At 44.6% G+C, this 11,280-nt stretch overlaps 1 protein-coding gene across 1 annotated transcript in view; it reads left to right on the top strand.

Annotated features, from left to right (window-relative positions):
• Positions 1–460: 460 nt before the first annotated feature.
• The window catches only part of EFCAB2 (EF-hand calcium binding domain 2), a 56,628-nt gene continuing 45,808 nt past the window's right edge, over positions 461–11,280 (top strand). The window contains exon 1 of the mRNA XM_019549761.1: positions 461–645. Within this exon, the coding sequence (XP_019405306.1) occupies positions 615–645 (31 nt within the window). The 5' untranslated portion in view covers positions 461–614. The remainder of the gene's footprint in view (positions 646–11,280) is intronic.

Below are 11,280 nucleotides of genomic sequence, written 5' to 3'. Positions count from 1 at the left end.
ACACACACATATACAAACATATAGGTATCGATATAAACCTATCTATTTCTACAGCTACCTATCTATATGAAACAGGCCCTGGGAGCCCTTTAACACATTGGATGTGCATCCATTTTGGGCTGCCTATCACCTACCATTAAACAGGCCTTGCGTTATGCATGTGTGCATGCGTATACACCACAAGGCACATATTATGTGAGCCCTGTTTAGATGAACATCTATATTCAGGTGCGTGCACATATACACATACATTATTACATCGAGTAGGGTTAGTCTGCGAGGACGACTACACCCTGTTGTCTGTGGCGGCCCAACTTGCAAGAAACACGGTTTCTCCCCCCCACACCCGAGAGCGGGTGGCGCGGCCCGGCGAGATCCGGGGCGGGGAGGGAGGCGCATTGCCGTCACCCCGGCATTTAGCTCCAAGTGCACGGGGTGGGGGGATCCGGAGATGGCTCCCCAGCTGTGGCGCAGGCCGTGCCCGGCCCGCGGGACGGAATTGCCGTTGTGGGGGAGGGGGAGACGGTTAAACTACCCCCAGTCTCGCGGCGTACGCGGGCCTCCGCCTCGGCCGGGCGCACCCCACGCTGCCATGGCGACAGCTCTGGGCGGCCATGGCGGAGGAGAAGGAGGGAGCCGCCGCGGGTAAGAGCCCAGCCCCGACCCCACCTCCACCCACCGGAGGGGCACCAGGGCCGCCCGAGGGCCCTTTCCACTCCGGAACAAGCACACAACCGCCCTCTTTTTACCCCCTCTCCCCAGCGGGCGCTGCCCCGCGCGCGGCTGCACCCGTTCTGCGCATGCGCCCGAGGGGGGGAGGGGAGCGGCTGCGTTTGCCGGGCCAGCCCCGCCCCCGCGTGCAGGGCGGGGCTGTGCGGTTTCCAGCGCCGAGGGTGGGGAACAGGGGCGCGAGGGGCTCCGGCCCCTCCTCCACGCCAGAGCGGCCCAGTTTTGTCCAACCGCCCACTGAGCCATTGCTACGGCAGCGCCCCCGAGGGGCGGGCGCTGATAAAGCCGAGTGCTGTGGCTGGCGGCGTTTTTCCGGGGGGCTTCTGTCATCAGTGTGTGGCGCAGGTCCCTGAGGATAGGGTTGCCAGGTGTGCCATCGTTATCGCATTTATACGATACTTCCATTGCAGTTTTTGTAGTATTAACAGGGATCTTGATTTTCTCCGATTAAAAAAAAATCCCCAATTTTCAGTTAAAAAAACTAAGCCCAAATCCACATTTTTCTGTAATTAAAATGAAACACCTCTATAGCTAGATAGAGGTATCTACCTACCTATCTACCTATCTATATATTAGTGGTGTTTCATGTAAACCACAGAAAAATGTGGATTTAGGGTTACTTTTTTTTTAACTGAAAATTGGGGATTTTTTTAAATCCAAGAAAACCAGGATCCCTGGTGATCAAGCATGGGAAAAGTGTTCAGATGTTTTTGAGGTAGCAGCTCACTGCTGCATCCTATGCAAAACTGAAGTCACTCTCAGGGAGTCTTAACCAAGGTTCAGGTTGGCTGTTGGCAGTTTCTTGTGTCTGCTTGCCTTGAAATAAAGAAATGTTCCCACTTGCATGACCCAGTCAGGGGCTGAATGATACTTTGATTCTTGTGGGGTCTGTAAAAAAAAATTAAACTGGTTCATTGATTAACAAGTCCACCTAAGTGAAGGAGCAATCTGATCAGGGACTGCTTGACACCCCTCACCCCTTATAATTTTTCAAATCTTACAGTTGTCGTCCTCTCCGGTGGGGGGCTGGGGGGGCTCAGCCCCTCCCCATCCCCAGCTCCCTGTTAATTCACACACTGCTTATAGTGAGCAATATAAAGTAAATGAGAAGACTTATTTGCCTACCTACTTGCATACTCATTGGGATGATTTTTCAGTGTACAATACTTGCTGAAAAACTATGGTAGTATTGAGCTTCCAATACAATAATTTCATATTTCAGACCTGGCAACACTGCCTGGGGACTCAGGCAGTACATGTCATTAGCTCCCTCCTCCGTCCCCAGGAACTACCGCACACAAGACTGGTGAATTGGGCAATACTTTTGGACCAGCAGCACATGTCAGAGCCCTTAATTTAATGCATTTGTACCCGTCCCCCTGGCATCCCTTCAAAGGTGTGGTCTCCTGGACGGCTTTGCTGCAGAAGAGCTGCTCCATTACTGTTCCCTAGTCAGAAAAGAAGTGAGGGCTGCAAGTTGCCATGTCCTGTGGGCTGCCTCTAGTCTAGCAAGGGCTCTGTGTCTCAAGTCCAAAATGGCTGAGAACAGCTGCCCCACATAGACATGTGGCCAGCGCAAGTACCGATTGCCCCTCTTTGGCATCCAAAGATGAGGGAAGCACATGCTGCACTGTTGTCGCCACTTTGCTTTTCTTCACATAATCTTTCTCAAACATTGCACAGTGTGGAAAGAAGCCTACAGCACATTCAGGATTGTTTCACATGAGCTTCACACGATAAGTGCAGAAGGGCGCGTCAGTCAGGAACTGGGCTCTGTAGCTTCACCAACAGATGTTCAGCAAGACAGACAGTTGTCTTGCAAGACAGACAGATGTCTACTACTCCTGCTTTTCCTTCTTGCCACAGAGACCTGTACTAGTGTCCAGTGCTGCTTATTTGCAGGCTCCAAATGCTAGCTGTCCGGTCAGCTCAGTAGTGACCAATGTCATGTTCAAGCGCTTAACTGGGGTGAGAAATCATGAGGTAGTGCAATTGTCCAAAACACTTGTGCAGAGCTGTGAGGAGAAGTTTGAGGCTGATATTGCAGACATTCCTAAAGCCCTCAGTATTATAGGGCTTAGGCATCTGAGGGAAGTTAAGAAACAGTAATTACCTCAATTCAAAATGTTTTTCTTACATTCATTAAGCTTTATGGTCTTTATAACAGCATTGTTAAATTTAGGGTTTCTTTTCAAGAACACAACTTGTCATGGAGAATCCTTCCATTTGAGGATGATCTCTACCACGGCTCGCTGATGGGTCTTGCCGTAACTTAAAAGAGTCCAAACCTTGAGCAACAGATCTGTGCAGAAGTTGCAGGTCTCTTTGTAGAAGAGAGTTGGCCATAGGCTGGGTTTCCTCTCCTTTTCCTTCCTCTGCTCTCTCTCTGTGGAGGGCTTGGTGGTTTTCAACAAGTTTTAGACTCAAGGCAACCTTCCATAATTTCTGTGAATTAAGTGGCATCCCATTCCAAAAACACCACTTCTCCTTCTTTCTGAGGAGCCAGGAAGGGACCAGCCTGAGCCTGCACTTAACTGCTTATCTCCTCACACCTTGCTTATCTTCTTGCACTTGGGGACACCCTTGAAAAGATCTCTTGGCACCTCAGGGTGCTGTGGCATCCTAGATGAGAATCTCTGCTAGGGCCACTTCATTGCAAAAATGTCAGGGGAATACTAAAAAAATATATTGCATTGTAATAACATAGCAGTAAGATTTTTTGTTCATCCTGATTTCTAATGGTAACACATTCCACAACTGAGAGCCTTCAACAAATTAGAATCAAAATCTGTCAGCCAAAGTAGTCCTGATAAATGCAGTTACCGTGGTGACTTGCACTGAGAGGTAACTTTGAAGTAAATTGGCTCTGACTTAGCCTCATAGAATTTTATAAGTAAGAACCAAGAATAATAATCATAATTTGCTAGTGTAGAGCACAGAGTATTGTGATGTGTTTTCCTTGGCTTTTTTGGCAGACAGGATACTGGTGTTCAACTCTTTGTTGGTAGACTTCTGACTCATATGGAGATAGAGCAAGTTATAATTCAGTCTCAAACTATTACTGTGTTCCATATTTAAAATTATGATCATTCATATTTAGTTTTTTAGGTAAAAGCGCTTTTGAGTTCTATCATTATTCCTACTCTATGAATTAGGAGACTGAGGCACAGTGAAGTTGAACTAATTGCCAAATGGTCCCAGGGAGATCTGGTAACAGAACTCAGGCCTCTCAACTTCTGCACCTGTACCCTATCTACTTAAATGTACTGTTGGTTAGAAAAAAAATGGAGATGAAAGAATCTATTGTCCAGCTAGAGAGATATTGACTGTTTCTGACTACTTATACTCCTTAGGCATCCATGAATGGATACTATGGTTTTGCGCCACTTTGGAACTCCAACAGCAGGCATCCTCAGTGCAGAGTTCATAGTGGTTTCTCTGGGTAATGCTTGTAATGTTCTGGTATTTTTCAGTACTTTTAAGATAATTAATTTATAATTTATTTACATTTTAGATATTAAAGAAACACAACCCCTTTTATTGAGTTTTTTTTTAATCAAGATCTTGCATATGTTGCAAAATATCCTGTTTGATCCTAGACAAATCATAGTTCCTCTATAAATTTCTCTGTCCATAAAATAGAAATAGTAATATTTCCCTGCCCCAGAAGGGTATCATAAGAGTAAGTATACTGAAGATTTTGAGATGTTCCAATATGGAAATGGATTGCATATTAGTAGATAGACTTGTTCCCAAGTGAGTTGGACATCTCACTCTTACGGAAAAATCAATAGGAGAGGGGATGGCTAACTTTTAATTAATCATTCCTGAAATTCCCACCTATTTAAGTAGTCTTCCTGATAGCCTTAGGAGGTAATAAGTATTAGTTCTCTTTTAAAAATGATTGGCTGATACAGTGGTGAAGGAACTAGCCTTGTTAGGTTTCAGAAGCAATCCTACAATTAACTGAATAAAAGCAGTTCACGCGCCTTCCTAACTGCTATTTCAGACTGGCAGGCTCCTGTTTAGAGGTCTGTCAGGATCCTCAAAGTTGGACCATCTGAAATCATTAGCCACTTTTCTTGGTCTTCATTTCTGCCAGTTAACCAGTGCTCTAAAGCATAACATACAAATAGCAGTTTACATATTGTGGTTCTGACAGAACAATAACATCCATTGTATTGTCAAGTAATTAGCCTTTAGGGTATTCCTAGAACTTGTTGCAGGCTTCTACAAGGTTTCATGGTTAGGGTTTCTCTTGGGTCTTATTATTTTAAATTTTTTTCTTCATCTGAGTTTAAGTGCCTTATTAAATGTTTTAGAGATGTACACAGAGAGAGAATTAATAATGGGCATGCACATCACTTTATTCACACAAGTAGACCCACTAATTAAACTACACATATGCAAGGCTCTATCCATATGAATAGGTATTTGCAGGATCAGGCTCATATTTTCTATTCTTAGTCTTGTTCTTAATGTTATGCATTTCTGTATTTCTGCCTGTAACAGGGTGGCCTCCTTGTCGGGTCTCTGCCAGCTGTCCTGTCATGCCTTGATGGAAAAATACAAGAGTTGTTACTAAGGCGGCAGGCTATCCATTATTTTGCCCTGCTGACAAGGGCCTTAATACCCATTCCAACCTCCTCTCCATGGGTCCCATGCCCCACAGATGCTCCATGCTCTGTGTGGGTTCCCTCTCCGGCCTATGGCTGGAACAAACTGGGCACAGTTGTAGCTCTACCCTACAGCCCCAGAGGGCCACTCCCACACCACCCTGTCACCAGGGTCCCACTCACTGCACTGGCTCTTACCCAGCTTCTTTCATACTGCTCTCTCTCCTGGGCCACACTCATCCTGCCTGGCCTCACCCAGCTTCGGGCTTAGCTCTCCATGCCTTGGTCAGCCCTGGCACAGTCTTTTGGGTGTCTCCCGCTACCCTCACCTGAGCACTGACTGAGGAATTCTACAACTGCTGGCCTACTTTGCTCCTGGCCCGTCACCAGGCCACTATGCCTCCACTGGGCCTCCTCACTCACCCACACTCACGGGGCCGCTCTAGTTGTCACCCCTCTCACTGAGTCTGATTACTCATCGCCTCTCTCTCTCCCAGGTTCTCTCTAGTCATCACCCCCAGGCTTTTCCCCTGCCGCCTGCGCACAGCCCCAGGTGCCGCCTCAGGGCTCCTTAACAAACCTGGGCTCCCCCTGCTTGTTAGAACAACTCCAGGCATGTGGGGCTGGGGTTATAAGGTGCCCCAACCCGCCTTCACCAAAGAGGTAACTGGCCTGGCATTTCCTGGGGGCTCCCACACCACTAGGAGCTCCCCCCGCTTCCCTGGCAGGGTGCAGTTTTACATCTTACCCAAAACAAAGGGTGACCTCCACCCCATAGCCCCTGCCCTTACCTCCTGATATTCCCAGATCAGCCTCTCAGCCTGATGTTCCCTCTTTCCTCTTGCAGCAAACTGCAGCCCAACTTATATCTCCGGGTCCAAAATAGCTACCCTTATCAGGCATCTGGCTGCTGCCTGTTTTCTGCCCTTAAATTGATAGACACCAAAGGTGCCCTGCCCCAGTGCCCCCACTTTTTTTCAGTGTTATTTAAAAAGGTTTGTTTTTCTTTATTCTCAGCCTATTCTACTCTGACTTTGTGCAATCATTGAGCACATCTACATGTGAACATTTACTGCGCAGTACTTTAGATTACTGCTCAGTAACTGAAAATTACTGTGCAGTACAGGTACACATCTGTATGTGCACGCTTGTACTGTGCAGTAACTATGGTGACTTATGCCCGATTAATTACTGCATAGCAACGCACATGTGTGCTGTAACATTGTGTGTGTGGACTAACTTGGGCTAACTTTAGTATCAAATCAGTCCACATGCAGCATTACTGTGCTTTAATGGTTGCACATGTAGACACTGGCCCAAAAAACTGCTTACTATGCAGTAAATGCATGTGTAGACATGCCCTCTGTCTCCTAAATGTCTCTGTCACATTTGGCTTTATATCTCTCTGTTCCTCTCCCTTTTTCCTATTTAATTCAGTCTGTTTTTCTTTGCTGTGCTCTTAGATTTTTTTTACCAATTGGACATAAGATGTCAGATATTTCCAAGCTTTAACATTTTGAGGCTGATGTTGCAAGAAACTGAAAGCAAATGTCATGTTGTGAGCCTGAGAACACCTAAAGTAGAACCACTGCAAAAAACCCGCTCTTGGGATTTCAGCAATTGTGTAAAAGTATAGAAGAGAAAATGTTGAACATCCCTATATCAATATGAGAATGTCATGTAATCATCAGTCTTTCTGAGACAAGAAAGATGCTCTGAAACAATGTAAGTATATATGGTGTAATTAATAGATTTTTAAGGCAAAAGGGACTATTAGATCATCTATTCTACAAAACCATAGGATTTTTCCCAGTTACTTCTGTTTTTGGGAGTCCAATAACTTGTGTTGGACTAAAAGATGTATCTTCCAGAATGGCATCCACTCTTGATTAGCAAACTTCAGGAGTTGCTAAGTTGTTCCACTGGTTAATCAATTGCTTTCTAGTAGTTTGTTTACAATTACAATATGTAATCAATCATTAAGAAACCCACCTGCCCACTTGCACTTTTTAAGTTAATACTTTTTCATAATTTCTGATACAATAGGATTTAGTACATATAAAGTCAAATGCAAGGCGTTACCGACCGGGGGCATTAAACATATTTAGATTGGCTTAAAATAATTAGTTACAAATAATAAGCTTGATACTCTTTTTATTTGTTTCTGAATTTTGAGTTTCACATTCAAGTCACATTTTCCAGTTTTTCTCTGAACTTGCGAAGGCTATATTTTTAAATGAAAGCTGAACTTCTAGTGCATGGCAGTAAGCCCAAGGGATGGAGATTTACGGAAAATACTAAATAGCTCAAGACTCTTGATAAAATCACAAGAGATAACAACCCTCAGTCTAGAGGTAGCCTAGATTAATATAACTGACATCTTGTGATGGCGCACTTAATGTATTATACTAACATAGATTCCTTCTGGATTCTTTTAGATTTACATACCTACATAGTGGGTCTCACACCAATATGTAATTCACATCAATTTATATCAGTTCTGAACTGTCATAGTCCATGTGGGTCTTGTGTACACTAGGGAAATAATAAAAAAATACTATGGCTAATCTCATCAGTATTAGCAACATGGGGAGCCTAAGCATAGGATTGCTGATCACTGTTGACATTTTAAACCACTGGTGTACTTAAGTACAAAGCACTTAAGTACCTGTGTAACTTTAAGGAGTTCCATTAAATGGGACTACTCATATGCTTAAAGTGATGTTATGTGCTCAAGTCCTTTGCATCGGGGCTCTAAAATGGTTTATGCAGTTTTCTTCATATTTTTCAAATGTTCTTCTTTGAGAGTGAAGTTTAAATGGAAATTATGGCCAAATCCAAGTGAGGAATCTACCATTATTCTGCCTAACTGTCTGAATGCCAGAGAGGCAGTTGGTATTTCAAGTTCTCATCAGAAAAGTTTTTATATACCTAAAGTTTGGTTACTGTATATGCCCAGATCTGTCACTGTCTTTGTTGAGCTGAGTGTCCTAGCATTCATCCCCTGCCTAAGGCCACTTAGGTGCAAAGACACCTAGTTTATGAATCCCACATCACCTGAAGGAGGGGAAACAATCTGATAGGCCTGCTCTAAGTAGGCCTAACAGACCCTAAGAGCATTGAACTCAATGCCAGGTACAGTAGGCATAGTGATGTCTGCTCAGAAACCTGGCTGAGGAGGCAATAGAGTTGTTGCCATGGTGGCCCATCTTTTATATAATAGTTTAATGGTTAAAGTACTTACTGAGGAAAGTGGGAGCTCTGGGTTCTAGGCCCTATTCAGCTGGAGGATGTAGCACCCCCATCCCTATTCAGGATGGGGGTGCCCTCTATTCCTCGTATTGAAGCTGGACCACTGCAGAAAAGAAGGCAAGAGTCATGGGGCCACAAGAACAGCAAATGAGAGAACATAACACTACAGCCCAGTGGTGAGGGTATTTACCTGGGAAAGGGCAGACCTTGATTTTTGGCCCCAAAGACTGTTTATGTGTTTTGGCATTAAAGAATCATTGCATGAATTACATAAACAGTGTTGGCACCAGGGACTAGAATCCAGGACTGCCTCTCCCTGGGTTGTTTTTGCATTCTCTTCTACACTGAGCTTGGAGTCCAGGTTTCTCATTTAGCTAGCTGCTACATAAAATGTGGATATCACCAATCCTGTACCCAAGGGCTGATTTAGGCATCAAAATGCAAGCTGTGACTCACTCTCATATCATAGTTGCCTAACTCTGATCTTTAGTTAGGTGCCAAAGGGTAGAGGCAGGATTCCAAACAGACCCAACTCTTCAGCATTTTCTTCCTGGCCAAATCAGAACTGCTGCCCATTCATCATTTTAGCTGTTGTGAAGCTCATTCTTATGTAACTGCGGTGGCATAAGCAAGGCTAGGTGAGCAGAGCATCAGGCTTGAGTGCTGACTTAAAGGGGGCAGCAGCAGGTTTTTTCCCCAATCCAAGTTGCAGCAGCTGCATGCAGGGACACTATGTTTACTCCCACCTCTACCCCAGACTCTGGAGGTTTTGCCGAGGGTTTATTAACTTGTTACTTATGCCTATGCCTAAATGTTCACGTCCACTGTGCAGGAAATTTAGGCACTTAATCTGAGTTCATGAATTACTCTGCTGGAGCCTGATGCCTAGACCCATTTTAATATCTGGGCCAACTTCCGGGCTCTGAGCTTCAGCAGTTCAGTTCTTTCTTCTGACAAAAAGTCTAGTTATACTATTATTAAACTGGGTAATGAGTGTGTACTTTATATATACGTGCGTGTGTGTGTGTCCATACACATTATTAAAAAATGGTCAGTGGAATTTTTGTTTAAAGGCCAGGTACAGAACTTCCTATGTCCAGAGAAGAAATTTTGGAAATGTTGGGGTAAAATACTTTTATAATGGAAACTATTGTGTAATCTCAACTACAGTAGTTGTGACTAGTAAACACTATAATAATATTTTCACTTTTTCTAGTATCCTGCAGGTACCACTTTAAAAGTTGCCTGAGGAGAAAAATTCAATTTTTAGTAGATGTTAGGGCTTCTTAACACATTTAGAGTGATGTTAGAGTACAGTGAAGCTGGAGATCTAGTTATGCTCCTGAGGCAGAAACAAAGAACAAAATGCATTCATATCTACAGGCAAAGCCAGGCTTTGGCTATATTTCTGACCCTCTGGCTTGTTGCTTTACTGTGAAACTAGACAGTCTTATTGGATGTGTTTTAAAGGTACTTTTGGATTAACAAACATTTTCTTGTTTCCATGGTACAGAAGAGTGCAGAGGGTTTTTTCTTGTCTTTCCTCCTCCCCAAAATTGGCTCTACTTATGGCTAATTAATTCAATAAGAAATTAGCTGGTTTGCTGAAAGACATTTTTTTGTCTTTTAAACAATGCCAAGTATCAGACATACAATTCTGACAGGGAGCTGGAGATCTAACACCTATTATCTTTCCTTCAGTAGTAGCTAATACATACAGTTAAGAAAAAATGGATTTGTATTCCATGTCTTTGTACTATTTTTTTCACATCTAAGTATGAGTCTACCCAGGATTTTGGAAAGGGGTGCTGGTGCAGGAGTAGCAATCTGTGCTGTAGGGATGCCTGTACCCTGGCTTCCAGCCTACTGGCACATGCCTCAGGAGCCAGTAGGGAGCCTTTTTGAAGTCCCTCAAGAAGGTAAGAATCTTCTCTCTCCCCTCCCTTCTGTTCTAGTCTCAGTGGTACATTCCCTCCCCTTCCCTCCTCTCCCTGCTCATTCCCCCCTCCCCCACCAGCCATTGCTGCTGTCCTCAGTTGATCCTGGGGCAGGGGTGGGGGCGGGCTTAAGAGCTGCTTTTGTCCTGCTTCAGCCAGGTTGCATATGGAACCAGATTCAACTAGAGATTCATTAAGCTTTTTGAGAGAATTATCCTGGTGCATGTCCGTGAGGGGCCAGCAGGGGAGATTATGCTTAGGGGCAACCAACATGGTCAGACCAACCTGGTGGCCTTCTATGAGCAGGTCACAAAATCCTTAGATGCAGGTGTAGCAGTGAACATAGTATTTCTGGACTTTAGGAAGGCCTTCAACACTGTATTTTACCCCATTCTCATTAAAAAACTAGGGGACTGTAGCATTGACACCTACACAAGCAATTGGGTCACTAACTGGCTGGAGGGTTGCACCCAGAGAGCGGTGGTGGACGGGTCCTATTCGACCTGGAGGAGTGTGGGCAGTGGGGTTCCACAGGGCTCAGTCCTCAGGCCCTCACTGTTCAACATCTTCATCAGTGACTTGGACGAGGGTGTAAAAAGCACCCTGTTCAAATTCACAGATGACACTAATATGTGGGGGGCAGTGGGCATGCTAGAAGGCTGCAATCAGACCTAGACAGGTTACAGGGGTGGGCAGATGAGAACAGGATGGGTTTCAACACTGACAAGTGCAAGGTGATGCACCTG

Source organism: Crocodylus porosus, unplaced genomic scaffold (assembly GCF_001723895.1).
Source record: "Crocodylus porosus isolate Cpor-Errol unplaced genomic scaffold, CroPor_comp1, whole genome shotgun sequence".
In the NCBI taxonomy this organism is placed as follows: Eukaryota; Metazoa; Chordata; order Crocodylia; family Crocodylidae; genus Crocodylus; species Crocodylus porosus.
This window is presented reverse-complemented; position numbering and strand designations above follow the sequence as displayed.